Source organism: Gobio gobio (assembly GCF_949357685.1).
Source record: "Gobio gobio genome assembly, chromosome: 25".
NCBI lineage: Eukaryota > Metazoa > Chordata > Actinopteri > Cypriniformes > Gobionidae > Gobio > Gobio gobio.
The window spans coordinates 25,326,622-25,344,844 of NC_137121.1; the positions used below are offsets into that span (position 1 = coordinate 25,326,622).

Below are 18,223 nucleotides of genomic sequence, written 5' to 3' on the forward strand. Positions count from 1 at the left end.
CGCGACCTTTCCGATGTGATTATGCAATCCGTGGCGAGCCGCAGAGCAGCGCAAGATGAGCAATTTAGGTTAAAAAGTATATTGATTTAAAAAAAAATTTAACCCTCTGGTGCTCTTCGTTTAGGGGTTGCATTGGTTGTCTTCCCGGTCATAAGTGACTGGACACCTAAAAATGAAACTTCCTCCACCCCAGTAAAACCAATGCAATTTATTTTTCCTCAATAATATTTTTTCTTTTTAATTTTGTATTTTGAGATGATTTTTTGGTATTTTGGTCTATTTTTGCCATTGAAAATTATACAAAAAAAATTTTGTAATTGTTTTTTTTGTTAATTAGTGCATTATTTCAGGTTAAAATAGAGACAAATTTTTTTGAAGGCAGATTAGCGCCCTCTTTTGGAATTATTTAAGAAATCATGCAACCATGGGTGTAATCACTAGAGGTCTCTATGGAGAGGCTTGAGAATTCCCTAGTTCTCTTTTGAACACATTTAATGATTTTTTTTTATTGATGGATTTGAATATAAATTTAAAAAATCTCAAAGACTATTTATTATAAAGTTTTAGATATTTTTTTTGTTTGTTAGAAATATAGACTTTTTTCCTGTGAATTTGTGTTTTTGCAGATTTCCCATTAATTTCCTATGGTGGTGATTTTTGACCGAAAAGCACCGAAAAGTGGGAGTATTTTTGTACGACCACTTGGCATGCTCAAATCATGCCCTCAATTTTTTTGTGTTTACATACCTAATGCTAGAAAAGACACCAAGTTTCATATCATTCTGATGAAGCTGTGATTTAAAAACATTCAAAATGTGGTTCATAGGTTCAGTTTTTCATAGGTGTGTGTGTGTGTGTGAGTGGATGTCAATATAACACTCTCGATGTTTTAGAGTGTCACCCCTTTACTGCTGTGTACTTTTTTCAGTATCGTGGCCGATTTGTAGATTGTACACACAAATATTCTGAGAATTTGTGTTTTTGCCGATTTCCCATTCATTTCCTATGGTCGTTCATTTATGACCGAAGACAATGAACGCTACTTTTTTTTTCTTGAATCATGACCCCAATTTATTTGTGTGTTTACATACCTAATGCTAGAAAGGTCACCAAGTTTCATATCATTCCGATGAAGTTGTGATTTGTTAAATTTCAAAACAGAAAATGTTCTGGTCAGAAATGACCGAAGAGCACCAGAGGGTTAAATGATCGTTTCGCTATATAAGACCCTATTCCTAGTCTGGGATCACGCAGAGCCCTTCGAAGCGCTTTGAAACTGCATTGATTTGGACATTCAACATTCACAATGTTTGGACTTGAACATCTTGGTTGCCATTGAAGTCCATTATGTGGAGGAAAATCCTGCAATGTTTTCCTCAAAAAACTAAAATATCAGGTAATTTTCATTTTGAAGTGAACTAATCCTTTAATCTTTGAAGGAATTTTGGTACCAGAAGCTGAATGTCTTTTCCCATGTAACCTGTCAGTCATGCTCCCACACCAGCTACACACCCTCTGGCTCCGCCTGCTACAGGAACCACTCCCCAAACTATCACTATAGGTTGAGCTAGAAAGAGATTGACAGATCTGAGCGGACCACTTCATGTTTTTATGTTGCCTGGGAGGCTTAATGTTTACACTTTTAGGGGAGATAAACCTGTTAATGATATACTAATATTAGTCAATCAACAACAAACTGGGTTAAGAGAATGTATTTTAACAAAATATCCTACCCATTAAATCTTAATTTTTAGCATGATATGGCATTTTTTACTGTACTTTATACTGTGAAATTTGATTTTTGCTTAGGTGGATCAGACATTGAAACCAGTGGCGCTCCTGCTAAAGTGCTGGGTGATGGAGCTGAAGCCCACAAGGATGGTAAGGACAAACGGATCCATCAGATCTACAGCCTAACCGACACACATTATTCATCCATGACTGCTAAACAGAAAGGTATCAAACCTAAAGGCCTTGAAGCAGATTCCCTGAGCTCTGCAGTGATCTGTGGATCTATAGACCCTCTTACGGTTGGTCAGGTAACTCAGAAACACACACACTTTCATGATAGTGTTTTTAACAGCGATGTCAGGACCCCTAATGTCACACTGAGAAAGCAGAGCAGGGAAATGTTCATGGAGGGCTTTGAGTCCGGAAGAGCAGAACCATCAGCCGTCCAACCATTCCTTATTGAAGAAGCTCCTGTTCGGGATGATGGACAGAGTGATTGGAGTTTAACCAGTAACGGCTCCAACTTTATGAACAACATTCACCTGACGTCCTCCTATCCCGAGCCTGGGAAGCCTTTCTCAGTGAATGGCCCTTCCTTGGCTGGTTTGGACTTTGGAAGCTCCATCGGTGATAACTCGGATGTTACGCTATACAAGGAGATTGTTCAACCTTCGTCTTACTCTAAACCAAGCGTGTGTGTGGACAGAAGAACAAATAAACACAGAGAGCCAATCCCTGGATCTGAGGGACATGGCGTCTGGAAAATGCGTCCGAAGAGCTTATTTTCAGAGCTGAAAGTGCGTCAGCAGGACAGTGGGTTCGACAGCCCGTTGGCACAGCTTCAGGAATGACATTTCGATTTGTTTGTGCCTGTGCAATCATTCTTTGTATATAAAAGAGTTGCATTCTCAGTTAACCTTGTGCAATGTGTTTTTTACTTGTTTGAGCCAAATGTCTTTTGTACTCGTCTTAGCAGCTGCATGAATTTGTTACATTTTAACTTAATAAAGCAACCTAGTTTTGCATTAATTAAACTGTTTCTTCTTGTTCTTATCTTCTTTCACACCGAATAAACAAAGCAGCGTAATCTCCAACATGCTGCACAAAACACAAGGCACAAAGTGAGTTTATTGTTGTTTTATATTCCCGAATGACTCCTGTGGCTGCATCTGTGCCTTCAATCAAAGTCCAGTGCCAGATAAGATGAGGTCAAAGATGAAATAGAGCGCATATTAAGCGTCATCTGGGTCGTTCTATGAAATGGTTTGTTAGCCTTTTTCACTTAGATGAGGTAATTATTTTTTGTAAGATTTTAAATATTAGACAATTATCAAATATACACTCTAATATATATACACTGTACTGTAACTCATGAAATATCAGGCAAATAATATCTTAAAGTGTTAATAAATTTGTATTCATTAACATTATTTCTAAATTAATACATTTTATATCGCTGGGATAAAGGTAACAGGGTTGACGGTTTACAGTGAAAAGAGTTGAAATATTTGGAGCATTTTAATGCTATTTTTTTATATAACCTTTTTAGTTAACAGGGTTTTTTTATTTTTACAAAATCATGGTAACAGGGTCATTTATTAGGGAAATTGGGCAATTCAGTCAAAGTTTATTCACACTCATTTCATTCTAAACCTGAGACTTTTGTTTTGGACATTTCTGAAGAATGTTGAACGGAGACATGCTGTAATATTTATTCGTAACATTGTCGTTCGAGCATGTTAAATGACAGGTTATATTTTCGTTATGTAAAATATCTAAAGTAATATAGTCTTATGATTGGAAACAACATGAGGAAAAAGGCGATAAATTAGCTTATTTTGAAAGGGTTGATATCTTTGGTAACGCGTTTACAGTGTGGAAATCTTCGCTGATAATGGGAGTTCGCGGTTTGTCGCGTCGTGAATGTTCAGTCTGGCTGTGATATGAATCTCTTCATTTCATAACCATCTGCTCCAGTCCGCGTCCATTCCCTCAAAAGCACCGCCTACACTGAACTTATCTAAATGTTGCGCCCTATTAGAAAGTAGGTCTTACGGGAAAGAATCGGATCACACTGTACAATGTTTTGGTATTTTGTAAGTGCTGTTTTACTTTTATTTGCATTACATTACCGTTATCCTTACTTTATCAAAGAGGCCAAATACACCTATCGAGTGGCATTAGTTGTACATCGTTTGAAAAAATTCATCAAGTCCAAACCTTTCTATACCTTAGTAGTGGATCGGTTCTTGGACTCGGTTAAGAAGAACCCACACAAAGCGTTCATTCGGTTCCAGGATGAAACGTACTCGTATTTGCAGTCGGATAAACAGAGTAATAAAGTCGCGAGGGCTTTGTTAAAACACGTACATCTTCATGAAGGAGATACAGTAGCGCTTCTGTTGGGAAATGAGCCTATGTTCTTGTGGATATGCTTGGCTTTGGCCAAGATCGGATGTTCTGCTGCTCTTCTCAATAACAACATCCGAACCAAGTCCCTTCTGCACTGCTTCACCTGCTGTGGGGCCAGCGTGCTGATAGCCGGTGCAGGTACTGTAACTCTTCCAGTTCAAAGTTTTATTTGTCAAATGCAATCAGTGCTTGATGTACTAACTGTACTAACTGTAAGCTGTTTACTCAAGCGGTGCACAGTATGTGCTAACTGACATGTCCTTTTTCTGTCTGTGGTGACACTAACTTTCATTAACAAATGGAAGTTTGGCAAATTATTTAGTGACCAAAATGTTAACCATATAAACGTGCTGCATCCTGATATGCGTTTTTAACACTAATTTGAAACTTATGGTCAACTCTTAGTTAACCAAATTATGCACTTATACACTATGCACTATTTTTGTACTCAGTTGTGTAGTGTAGGAGTTTTATAAGGTTATTTGGCGTATGATACTTCGTTTTTTGGTTAAATAAGTGCATGTTAGATGTATTTCATAAACTTTTTCTTTTGGGAATTTTCTTTGTGAACACACAATTCACTGTTTATACTACAAAACGGCATAGCATAGTGCATAAGTACACAAATTGGGACGTACCTTGGGACTTTTTGTCCCCACACGAAACTCCCAATCGTGCGGAATCCCATTGGAATGTCTGGATTTCACCAATGAAATTTCGCCAAAAAAATGGGAAAGCCGCGATCACACTACACGTTTGAGCAATGCGAAATTTCTACGAACACTGCAAAGGTTTGAACATTTTGTCACACTCTGCATGATTCATGTGCACAACGCGCGTACACTCTGCTTGTTACACACAGGGACGCGCAGCAACACAAACATTTTTAAATATTAAAAATAAAAGTATTCCTCTCTGGAGTCTTTCCACTCGCAAATTACCCCATGCAAATAGCGAATCCGCCATGGTGCGAGCGCAACTGGCTTTTAAAGGGAATGGGAGATGAGACTCTGATTGGTTTATTGCTCGGTTACGCCCAAAACACACCCATGACTCATTAAAGAAACGCAGACTTTTTGGGACTTTATCTTATTCCCCATATCCCCCAGAGTTAGATAAGTCCATACATACCATTCTCATCTTTGTTCGTGCCATAACTCTGTCGCACGCACCCACCGCTAGCCTAGCTTAGCACAATCACTGGAGGTAAATGGCTCCAGCTAGCTTACTGCACAATAATTGTCAAAATAATGCCAACATTTTCCTATTTACATGTTGTGATGTGTATAATTACATTGTGTACTAAGACCGACGGAAAATTAAAAGTTGTGATTTTCTAGACCGATATGACTAGGAACTATTCTCTCATTCCTGCGTAATAATCAAGGAATTTTAAGCAATGATATTATGCAGCACCTGAAAATAGGCTAACTTCCATCAACATAACCAACGTGTAACAGACTTCATTGTGATTTATCTTATAATTTGTTTTTTGTGTACATTTTTGACATTTCTGTGTGTTTAAATAGGTTTACGGTCTGCATTATCTGTCTAAATAAGTAGGGACTTTTATTTTGACGGATGTTGTAGTCTACGGAAAGATAGTGAGAGCTTGCGGTTCATCGGAGTGGTTAGGCAGATTTAAAGTTTGTAGTTTGTTAAGCACCCCCCGAAAAGGCATAAGGGGTGTATGTTCTTGTTTACTGTCATCTGTAATGAGTATTTTTGTTATAAAAAATAATGAGTATATTTCGCTGTATGTTAATGATAATGCTATGAAGAGAGAGAGTTTGTGTACGAGGTGTTAATGCGCACTTCTTTGCTTTATTTGTTTAGCTCTTACAGTGATTTTTTGGAGATCAAACGGTTTCAATAAACTCCATGAAACATCAGTAAAGTCTGGCCATCATTCGGACAGGGTCCGCTACACAACGTGACAATCTGCTTGCACCGAGAGCGCTGGGGCTGGGGACTATTATCAGTTCCTTGATCATTACACAGGAATGAGAGATTAGTTCCTGCCATATCAGTCTAGAAAATCGCAACTTTTAATTTTCCATCGGTCTTAGTACACGATGTAACTATACACATCACAACATGTAAATAGGAAAATGTTGGCGTTATTTTGTCACTTATTCTGCAGTAGGCTAGCTGGAGCCATTTACCTCCAGTCTTTGTGCTAAGCTAGGCTAGCAGTGAGTGTGTCAGACAGAGTTATGGCACGCACAGAGATGAGAATGGTATGTATGGACTTATCGAACTCTGGGGGATACGAATAAGCTAAAGTCCCAAAAAGTTGGCGTGTTCCTTTAAGAGACTAGGCACAACCCTTTTGGGTCGTTTTTTAGATTCAAACACGGCTTAAGTGCACCTGCGCCATGCGCCTCAGACCAAAATATGGCCCAACACTGGCTCATTTAGGAAGGAAACGCCTTACAAATGTGTGTAAGCTTGTTTCCCACACAGAATAAATAATGAAAAGGTAACAAATTCTTCTCAGAATTGTGAGATGAAACGAAGATGAGGGAAGATGCCATCAAAACTTTTCTCAAGGAAGTCAGTTCCTTTCAGAGACACATTCATAGAATGTATTTAAAATTAAAACCTCATATAATTTCCCTCAGCACTCAGTTGTAAAACCTCTCACTTCTTTCTGCCATTTTTTCAAATGAAACAACCTACGATCGCATGCTGTTTGTGTGTGTGTGTGTGTGTGTGTGAGACTGTTGCTTACTTTGCTTAATACTGGACATTATTTACCCTAGGTTTTTCAAATCCCGCCAATCAACTACGGTTTTAACAATAAACCACAATGCATTTTCAGATGGTTAGTACTATAGGTTAAAGGGGTGATGAATTGAGAAATCAACTTTCCCTTGAGCCTTTAATATATAAAAGTTCATTGTGATATAAGAATATCCTTTTCAGAGCTGAAAACGTCATTGTTAGTCAAAGAAAAGCTTTTATTGACACCAGGCCCAGAAAACGAGAGATCTCAGAATATGTCGACCACGGACGTAATAGGACGCAGAAGCACCGCCTCAAGCCCGCCCACCAACTCGTGGAACTAAACGGGTCGCTTACCGATTAATAAACATGCCGGTTCCAGCTCAAGTGCGTAAGACATTGCGCGTTTGTTTGCTTCATTTCACCACGGAATCGATTCTAAACAAGATAGAGGTCGAGACTGGATTTGCAGACATATTGAGATTAAAACACAATGCTGAGCCTTCTATATTGGATCCGACAGGAACGGTGCAACACACTTATGTGAGTAAAACATGTTTTTTATATGTGTTAGTATTGCATTGTTACAGATCGTTTGATATCTATTGATTACATACCTTAGCATGCTGTCACAGGCTGGAGAATCCTCTATTTTAAGTGTTATTGCTTCATTCGTGATCAGACTCAGATTGTGACGTTATGGGCCAGGGCTCGGACTTGACTTTTTTCGAACGTCCCCGGGGCTATGTGTTTTTCAGCCTGCCGACGGGCTATATTAAATTGTGAAATAACATTCCTTTCTTGTACTGTTCGCCGTTATATTCACTGATCGGGCGACATCATTCCAATCAATCGCGGGTGGATGAGAGATGAATCATTGTGTTTGTTTGATAAAGACATTTCGCGACATGCCTGTGAGCGTTTCCCCAGACGCTTTCAAAACAATTCCCACTGGTACTGAGAGGAGCTGAAGCTCATTAAATATGCAAATCTTATCCAATCCTAGCCGTGGGCGTTTACTTCCATGTCTTAAGTGCGGCACGCCCATCAAAACCGACCGTTTCTTCAGAGGGCCTCAAAACCAAGGCAGAAAATAGCCTATTACTTATTCATTATGAGGTTTCTGAATGTAAAAACCACGCAAACGTCATAAGTGGACCTTAGACAACAGTATTTTTTTTTTTAAAAAGCCAGTTCATGACACCTTTAATAAACTGTAGAACTAACCGTCAGAAAATGCATTGTGGTTTATTGTCAAATTGGTAACCGTTTCACAAACAAGAGTGAGCTTGGCGACCCCTTGTCAATCTTTAGCGACTCCCAGGTTGGAAAACACTGGTGTTGGCTATTTTTGTTTTCTGACATATAAAAAATCCCTTAAGGATTTGGAAAAACCTTCAGTGTTGTTGAGTGAACTGACTAAATGAATCAAACTGAATAAATTCTTCTATACACACTCCTGTAGAACTGCAGGATGCCGTTGAGGAGGTGCTTCCTGCGCTGAGAGAGCAGGGGATCTCCGTCTATATACTGATTGACCATGTGACGACCGAGGGAATGCAAAGTCTTCCAGACAAGATCAAGGCAGCTTCAGATGAGCCGGTTCCTGCCGACCTGAGGGCCAACGTTCGCTTCAACAGCCCAGCGGCGTACATCTACACATCAGGCACGACAGGTAAGACTGGATTCAGCGACAGTTGCGTTTTCTTATTCGGTTTTTGAATGAAGATGATTTTGCCCCAGAGGGAATGGATAAAAGTGTCAGTAATATGACATATGTGTAATTAATAAATGAGTGCATGTGGATTTAATGAGCCGTATGCCCTGCAGGTCTCCCAAAGGCAGCCGTGATCACTCATCGGAGGCTGTGGGCCATGGCCCTCTTCCCGTCCACTTGTGGTTTGAAGTCTGATGATGTGGTGTACATCTGCCTTCCCTTGTATCACAGTGCTGGCTTTGGCATTGGTTTCGGAGGTGCTGTTGATAAAGGTATGAAATCATCATTTTTTTCTTTTGTATTTTGTGTTGGTAATCCAGCCACTCATCATCGATGAGATAAAAACAACACAATATTCCAATGTTCTGTGACAAATGCAACTAGATGTCTTTAGAAATAAAGTCTTCAGAAATGTTTTGTGCTCTGCTTTTTTTATTGTTTGCTTGGTTTGGTACTTAGGAGCCACTGTTGTCCTGAGGAGCAAATTTTCTTCCTCTCAGTTCTGGGACGACTGCAGAAAATATAACGTCACTGTGATCCAGTATATTGGAGAAACAATGCGCTACCTCTGCAATACACCAAAGGTATTCAAGCATTTAAGAAGCCAGACAGCACAGAATCTTCCTCTTTTTGTCATCTATCGTACTTTGAAAGCAATGTTGTGCTTGTTGCACACTGATGAACAATCTTGCTCATAAGTTCAGAATCTGTGAAAAGGTGAATCATTTTAACAAAATAAGAGGGATCATACAAAATGCATGTTTTTTTATTTAGTACTGTCCTGAATAAGATATTTTACATAAAATATGTTTACATATAGTCAGCGAGAAAAAAAAATTGCAGAATTTTAAAAAATGATCCCGTTCAAAAGTTTACACACCCTTGATACTTAATACTGTGTATTAATACTTTTTATTATTTATTTTTATTATTGTCTGCTCAGATGCTATAAATATAGTACCAGTCAAACGTATTTTTCTTCATATTGATGTTTAAATATTATAATCTAGTGTTATTTTTTTTTATTTAATATCAAAGTTTGTTTTATCGAGTTAATATCGAGTTTTGTAGAACGTGAATTTTTTTGGTTTTGTAGAAAGTGAATTGCTTTCTTTACAGTGAATTTCGTTTTATATAAATTGTATCTTAATTTTAATTATTTATTAATAATTTTTTTAACATGAGACTACTTTCAAAAACCAAAAATAGTACAAAAAAAGAAATAATGCTCTTAGTAATTTTTGTCTTGTTTCTAGTCTAAATATTTAAACATTCTTAAATCAATATGCATTTACTAGATAAGTACAATATATAATATATGTCCTTTGTCCTGTTGCTCTGTCACATACCTGAAGCTCATTCATTATGCAGCTCATTATGCAGGTCATTATGCTATTATGTTTCTTTGTCCTCTCCGGTGATACCCATCATTATTCATTAGATATCACGCCTCCTTGCATACGGGCTTTGTGAAGAAAAACTGTCTTACACATTTTAAATCGGTGTATTGTTTTATGTGAATGAGTATGCTCAATGATTCTCACATCAGTTTAAAGCAAAAACTCATGGCAAATACACCCATGAGTCAAAAGTCTTGTGGACACATATCTATTGTGTGTTTTGAGGCCTTCATTTTAGTTTTTTCAAAAACCATGTATATACATTTTTCTCTCAAAAATACAAGCATGTGCATACATGTTGCTCACATATTGTGGTAGCCCAGTTTGTGCTGAATACAGTGTAATTACACGAGGCAGCTGAAAAATGCAAGCAGCTGAAAAATGCACAAATGTCAGAGCATGTCAAAACTTCTAAAGGGCCCCAAAACAGCTCAGACTCCTAGGGGTTAAACTCAGAAAAATCCTTCAGGTCCTGCACATTCTTCAGTTTTCCAGCATCTTTTTTGCATATTTGAACCCTTTCTATAAGTGACTGTATGATTTAGAGATCCATTTTTTCACACTGAGGACAATTGAGGGACTCAAACATGATTCGACTCGCTGATTCATAACTCTCCGAAGCTTCATGAAGCAAAGTTTTGAAATCGGCCATCACTATATAAGTCGTTATTTAAGTATCGTTTTTTTGGCGCACCAAAAATATTGAACAGAGGTCTTACGGGTGTGGAACGGCATGAGGGTGAGTAATACATTACATTATTTTCATTTTTGGGTGAACTAACTCTTTAAGTACAATTTACCTTGATCTTCAAATTCAAAAAGTTTTCACCCCCAGCTCTTAAGGCATTGGGACTCAAGAACAACCATCACAAAACACAAAAACAGCTGTGGATCATCCAGGGAACGACACACAGTATTAAGGGTACATAAACTTTTGAATGGGGTAATTATTACAAATTCAGCTTTTTTTTGTCTTGTGGACTATGTGTAAACATCTTTTATGTAAAATATCTTATTCAGGACAATACTAAATAAATAAAAAAACATACATTTTGTATGATCCCTCTTATTTTGTTAAAATTATTCATTCACATTTTCACAGATTCTGCAAGGGGTTGGTAAACTTTTGAGCATGACTGTATATAGGCTAGATTGACTTTTCACTTTAGTTGTCCTTTGAGCAAGCTGACCCTCAAGTTGTTCCAAATCTATATGTGTTTCTTTGTTCTGCTGAACACAAAGAAAGATATTTTGAAGAGGATGGGTAACCAAACAGTTGATGGACCCCATTGACTTCCATAGTTTTTTTTGTTTTTTTTTTGTTCAATGGGTCAATGGGGTCCATCAACTCTTTGGTTCAACATTCTTCAATATATCTTTCTTTGTGTTCAGCAGAAGAAAGAAACACATATAGGTTTGGAACAACTTGAGGGTGAGTAAATGATGACAGAATGTTCATTTTTGAGTGAATTATCCCTTTAAGATAATTGTTGGGCTAAACAAAGACTTTTGGATGCAACAGTTGCAAAAATGTTGGCGACACATCTTACCCCCCTCCCCTCCACTGTCTGCAGTGCTCTGTTTGCTGTGCATAATAGTCTGTTTCTCATCTTTGTTCCCTTCCTCTACAAGCGTGTTAGTGACCAAGTACACAACGTTAGAATGGCCATCGGGAATGGGATCAGGCCAGAGGTCTGGAGGACGTTCATTAGCAGATTCGGTCATGTTGACATCAAAGAATTCTACGGCTCAACCGAAGGAACCCTGGGCTTTTTGAACTACGCTGGAAAAATTGGGGCTGTCGGTAGCGTGAATTTTTTCCATAAGGTAGACTTAACTAGTCAGTCAATGCGCTCTTTACTCTTTTACTCGCAATTCACCAAGCTGGCTTTTCTCATTTCACTCATTCATTTTGTCTGAAAACATTCATGTTGTTTCAGAAACTGTTTCCATATTCACTGGTTAAGTTTGACCAGGAACAAGAGGAACCTGTAAGAAATGCAAATGGATTTTGCATAGAAGTAGCTAAAGGCAAGTCAAATTTCAGTTCTTCTGAAGAAGCATGTTTGTATGCATAAAAATGAATAAAAAAAGCCTGTTGTTAGCCTATTACATTGACTGTAATACAGGTGAGACCGGTCTACTAGTATCACAGATTACCCAGAAGGCCCAGTTTGCTGGATATGCCAGGGATCCGAAACAGACAGAGAAGAAGAAACTCTACAATGTGTTTGAGAAGGGAGACATGTACTTAAACTCTGGAGATCTGTTCAGGATAGATCGTGAAAACTTCATCTACTTCCAAGATCGGGTGGGCGACACTTTTAGGTGAACAAACGCTATAAATAAAGCTGTTTATACACCTTTAAAAGGCAGAAATGAAAATAAATGCATGGTTCTGTTGTTCTCAGGTGGAAAGGGGAGAACGTTTCCACAAATGAAGTGTCGGACATCTTGACTATGGCGACGAGTATCGAGGAAGCAAATGTATATGGCGTTGCAGTTCAAGGTTTAATGCTATTTCAGAAATCAGAAATCATCCATAACATTGGTTAATATTTCTTCTAATCTGACACACTTGATCTTTTGTTGAATTTGAAGGGTATGAAGGGAGGATAGGAATGGCTACCATCATATTGAAGAAAGACCATCAGTTTGAATGCGATGGCATTTTTAGCCACGTGACCGCTTACCTCCCCTCTTATGCCAGACCACGTTTCATAAGGATCCAGGTAACATCATATTGCAAAGCATGCACATATAAGCTCTTTCTCTTTAGGCAGTATTGATATAATTACAGTTGTAATCAAAAGGATTCAACCCCCATTGAAGATCAGGTTTATTGGCAAAATTATTCAACCCCTTCATGGCAAGTATCTTTAGTACTTAAAGGTCACGTTTTTCGTGTTTTTTTGAAGCTTTGATTGTGTTTACAGTGTGCAATATAACATGTGTTCATGTTTCATGTGTAAAAAAACACCGTATTTTTCACACAATTTACTTATCTGTATACTGCTGTTTTCACTGTCCTCAAAACGGCCTGAGAATTTCCTCGTTCTATGAAGTCCCTCCTTCAGAAATACATAACGAGTTCTGATTGTGCCAGCGGTTCCCTTGTTGTGATTCGACAGCAGCTTAGCACCCGTTGCCCGGGAAGGTCACGCCTCTTACCATAACGGGGAGATGAACGCGCTCAAACTACAGCCCCTGAAGGCCAAACAAAGGTGATTTGACTCCGGGATGAAAATAACAGCGTCTGGACGACAAGGCGACAAACGCAACCGAACCGAACCGAACCGAACCGAACGCAACACTTCCTCTTCCTCTTCTCCACGAGGGAGCAACAAGACCACGCCCCCTTTTTCGCGTATTCTTGTGGGCGGAGGTTAGTCAACAAACTGTTCTACTGACGTAATTAAAGCAGGAAATACCAGGATGTAGTCCAAACCGGCTGTTCGCTGTAGGCTTTGAAAGGGAACTTCTGTTAAATAAAATATCTCGCTTGGCATTGAACTTTGAGCTTTATAATTTTACAGGTATTATTTATGCTCTAACAGCAACATTACACACTAACTAAAGTTTGAAAAATGGGATCACGAAGAACAGGACCTTTAATAGAAAACCCTTTTGCTATTATGACACCCCCTTCTGAGGAATCTTAGCCCGTTCCTCATGAGCAATGGCCTCCAGTTCAGTAATATTCTTGGGTTTGCGTGCTGCAATCGCCGCCTTCAAGTCCCACCAGAGATTTTCTATGGGGTTCAAGTCATGTGACCGTGATGGCCACTGTAGAATCTTCCAGGACTTCTTCTGCAACCAAGCCTTGGTGGAATTTGAGGTATGCTTGGGATCATTGTCCTGTTGGAAGGTCCAAGCTTCAGCTTCCTCACTGACGGCATGACGTTTTCTCGTAGGATTTACCGATACTTCAATGAATCAATTTTGCCTTCCACACGCTGCAAGTTTCCAGCGCCAGAGGACACAAAGCAACTGTAGGACACAGCAGACATACCGCTGATCCATAGGGCCGAAAAGTTCAAGTTTAGTTTGATCGCTCCACTGAACAGAATCCCAAAACTTCTGTGGCTTATTTATAAGATTTTGAGCAAATTGGAGCTGACTTTTCTTGTGTTTTTGGGTCAATACTGGTGTACATCTTGGAGTTCTGGCATGGAAACTCCATGCCTTACTGCGCAAGCTGAAACCTCAGTGCCTGTTGCCACCAAGTCTTGCTGTTGATCTTTTACAGTCACTTTTTCTGAACCTGCCTTCTCAGAAATCTGGTTGCAGCCGTTGATGTCTTCCTTTTTCTGCCCCGTCCGAACTATGCTTCCAACGGTGTCTCTAGGAACATTTAGTGCCTTCGCTATCTTTTCCTATCTTTTTGTATTTTTTTGCCGATGATATCTTCTCTGAACTTTTTGGACCATTCTTTTGATTTAGCCATATTTCTAACATGCAGTCAAACGTGACACTCAAGAAACATAGGCAGTTCAGACATTTCATGTGTTCTAGCTCAAGCACACCCGGTGCAACTAATAATAATAATAATTTGTTACATTTATATAGCGCTTTTCTAGGCACTCAAAGCGCTTTACATAAAAGGGGGGAATCTCCACCACCACCGCCAATGTGCAGCACCACCTGGATGATGTGACGGCAGCCATATTGCGCCAGAACGCCCACCACACACCAATTGATTGGTGGAGAGGAGACAGAGTGATGAAGCCAATCGTGTGTATATATAATATAGGGATGAATAGGAGGCCATAATGGACAGGGGCCAATGGCCAAATTTGGCCAGGATGCCGGGGTTACACCCGTACTCTTTATCGAAAGAAATCCTGGGATATTTAATGACCACAGAGAGTCAGGACCTCGGTTTAACGTCTCATCCGAAGGACGGTGCTTGTTACAGTATGGTGTCCCCATCACTATACTGGAGCGTTATGACCCACACAGACCACAGGGTGAGCGCCCCCTGCTGGCCTCACTAACACCTCTACCAGCAGCATCCAAGTTTTCCCAGTTGGTCTCCCATCCAGGTACTGACCAGGCCCAGCCCTGCTTAGCTTCAGTGGGAAACCAGTCTTGGGCTACAGGGTGATATGGCTGCTAGCTAAGGGTATATATTTTAGGGTAAAATCATACCCTATATATTGTATTGTTACATATTGTATTGACAACTCATCAGTTAAATATTTACCATAGTATATTCTGCATAATTGGCTGGGTTTTTTTCTTCTTCATTAAACAGAAAAAAACTATAGGGCTGGACGATATGCTGATATATATATATATATGTAACATTGATATACGTTATCACACTGATTTAGACCTACCTATATTGTGTTTATGTAAAGCGTTCGCAGGCAGGGGGGGGGGGGCAGTATCAAGATGCATGTTGCCTAAATTCAAGCATTAAAGAGAAAACAGTGTCTTCACTTTTATCTTTTTACACATTCATTTCCCACATATAATTGAATGAGGAAAGGAAAAACAAAAGAAAACAGCCACAACAGACTAGCATGTTGACTACTTGACCATACATTTTGCTCTCCTTTCTTTCTGGCCAGCACATTTCTCAATGACTCTCTGATTAAAGTCAGTCATCTCAGTAGTGTCATGACGTTTGCATATTTCAGTTAGATATTTGAGGTCTCTTACCCCCGTTGTTGTCCACCAAACTTCAGTACCAACACTTTCAAATAAAAGACAGGGAAAGCAATAAAGGGCATTGCTAACAACACATCCAGCCAGCCACCTCCGTTTCTCATAACAAGCGCGTGAAGCTCCAAGTGCAGCTGCGTCCTGTCACGGGCCGGCTGCTGGATTTGTAAATCGCATTGGTCCGGGATCCTTTATCCTTTTGTTTTCTTGCAGCGAACATCTTGTGAAAGAATTTGGTTTAACTGCTGCCATCTCTACGAAAGTGATCATCCTAATAAGGTTTTGGCGGAGTCGGAGTGACTGTGTCGCCCGCGGACTTTCGCTTTAGTGGCCAAGAGCGTAAAGTTGAATGACAGGTGACAAGAACCAATCAGAATGGATAAAATAACACGCAGCCAATTCTGATTCGCCAGGGACGCAGCGACCTGCGTCCGGAGGAGGATCTTTAAGAAACCAATTAGGGACCAGCTTCAGGTCACATGCTGCCCGTATATTTTTGTACTCAGATAGACGTCCATTTGTCCGGCGTCCCTCGCGCATGAAACCGCATGAAACATATTGAAGAAGAACATATTAGTTAACCGATCAAAGTCAGTTTTTATTAAATGCTGAGGCTCTTACTAACAGCCGGCACATCGTATGAGTAAACGATTTTTATTTTTGTTTCATTTTTATATCATTTTTGTATACATGTATATTTCTGGAATTTTGATGGGGGCGGCGCCCCAGCGCCCTCTATTGACCAGCCGCCACTGTTCATTTGTTTTACTTGTGTTTTCACAGTTTCCCCACTAACTTTTGCCACTCAGTCTCGCCGGGAAAGCAACGTCAATGCATACCCTCTTTTTTTTAGGGGGTTGAATAATTTTGAGACTGCATAAGTCTTTTCAGTTGAATTTGGGGAAACCACTTGAAACATTTGTTGCATTGTTTCAATTTCAAATTCTTTTGTTTGTATTTGTTCATTACAAACAGCTGAAAGTTTGTAAAACCTTTGATTTGAAAACCCTGATTTTCAACTGTAAATACCATTTCATATTTCCAAATGCACCAACATCTAAATAAGTCAATGTGTTTCTCATTGCAGAACAGTTTGGCTGTAACTTGCACCTTCAAACAGCTGAAAGGGAAGTTGGTAGAGGAGGGCTTCAACCCTGCTGAAATCACAGACCCTCTGTATGTTTTAGACGAGATGGTGAAAAGCTACAGACCTCTGACACATGACACATATCACTCGATATTGGAGGGTCACTTCAGGTTGTGAAGAGCAGGATTTGCTCTTTATAATACATTTTATTGAGAGAAGTCAATCATTTATTTGTTCAGACACCTAAATTTACATTTACACTTACAGGATAGTAACTGTCCCGAGATCATAATTAACACAAAAATGTTGCAATTATATTGTATTTTTTTGTATGTACCAAAGCCAGTACTAAAAAAAACAAACAAATGATTTATCTTATTTTGTATATTTCAAAACTCTTGAAGAAGTGGTTTCATTTTATATCACCCTATTCTTCAGAAGTTTCCTCTGACTGTTTAAAAAGATAATAAAATTGTAAAAAAACGACTTCATTGTCAGTCTGAAAAGGGTCTTTGAGAATTTGATACTTTCCCCTGTAGTCTGCATTGAACAAATAGTTTCGTAAGAGTTTGTTGTAAAATGATTGGCTCCCACAGAAACCCTCCCACTGCCTCATGTCTCAAAGGCTGAATTGGATGAGGGTTGCCATATTGTGAGGTTAAAATGCTCCCGTATATAAAATCATTTTTTTGTTAATTAGATATGTTGTTTTTTTAACAAAGGTCTCTGTACTTTATACCTGTTTTTTCAGTGTTGTTCCATTTTAAATGCAATTATCAATATTTATTTATACAATGTTTGATTTATTTGGTTTATTATGTTTAATATGAATTATTGGAGGCTATTAGACACAATATTGAAGTTCATATAAATATTCAGAAACTCCATAAATTGCCACAGATGTAGTCGTGGTCTTTAAATAATTTGAATATAAGCACACGTTATACACACCAAACAAAAAAATTAAGCCTTTTTTAAGATTTATGCAATTTGAGTTGAGAGTTGAATTAGAAAAAATAATTCATTTTACAAACATCTTCCATTTTAAATGCAATTATCAATGTTTATTTATACAATGTTTGATTCATTTGGTTTATAATGTTTATGAATTATTGGAGAGTATAAGATACAATATTGAAGTTCATCTAAATACTCAGAAACTCCATGAATTAAGTAGTCGTGGTCTTTAAATAATTTGAATAGAAGTGCACATAAGTTTCAACACTAAACATTTTTTTTTATTTAAGTATTATTTTTTTATTAAGATTTACGCAATTTAATTAATAGTAAAATTCCATCAAATTGAATGGAATAATCCTTACGTAATTTAATTGAAAATTAAAGTGGTCATTATTCAATTCAATTTGGAATTTCAGGATGGAATTTTACTATTAATTCAATTGTGTAAATCTTAAAAAAAGGCTTACATTTATTTTTGAGTGTATATGTCATTATTTATTGGCATGAAATTACACATCT

The 18,223-nt window shown here is 38.5% G+C and overlaps 2 protein-coding genes across 2 annotated transcripts in view; both read left to right on the plus strand.

Annotated features, from left to right (window-relative positions):
- Positions 1 to 2,762, plus strand: part of cep152 (centrosomal protein 152) — a 31,858-nt gene extending 29,096 nt beyond the window's left edge. The window contains exon 28 of the mRNA XM_079809274.1: positions 1,810 to 2,762. Coding sequence (XP_079665400.1) covers positions 1,810 to 2,582 — 773 coding nt within the window. The 3' untranslated portion in view covers positions 2,583 to 2,762. The remainder of the gene's footprint in view (positions 1 to 1,809) is intronic.
- Positions 2,763 to 2,910: 148 nt separating this feature from the next.
- slc27a2b (solute carrier family 27 member 2b) lies at positions 2,911 to 17,696 on the plus strand. The gene is made up of 10 exons (XM_079809282.1): positions 2,911 to 4,281; positions 8,336 to 8,545; positions 8,701 to 8,859; positions 9,047 to 9,171; positions 11,620 to 11,814; positions 11,928 to 12,018; positions 12,117 to 12,315; positions 12,399 to 12,496; positions 12,589 to 12,719; positions 16,745 to 17,696. The coding sequence occupies exons 1-10, from the start codon at positions 3,813 to 3,815 to the stop codon at positions 16,919 to 16,921; spliced, it is 1,854 nt and encodes a 617-aa protein (XP_079665408.1). The 5' UTR covers positions 2,911 to 3,812; the 3' UTR covers positions 16,922 to 17,696.
- The last annotated feature ends 527 nt before the right edge of the window (positions 17,697 to 18,223 follow it).

What these genes read in the sequence shown, in the direction of transcription:
- slc27a2b (XM_079809282.1), top strand. Translation starts at nt 3,813, where the DNA reads ATGTTTTGGTATTTTGTAAGTGCTGTTTTACTTTTATTTGCATTACAT. An exon ending in GCGTGAATTTTTTCCATAAG is followed by an intron (nt 11,815 to 11,927) that starts GTAGACTTAACT and finishes ATGTTGTTTCAG; the next exon opens with AAACTGTTTCCATATTCACT. An exon ending in CACGTTTCATAAGGATCCAG is followed by an intron (nt 12,720 to 16,744) that starts GTAACATCATAT and finishes TTCTCATTGCAG; the next exon opens with AACAGTTTGGCTGTAACTTG.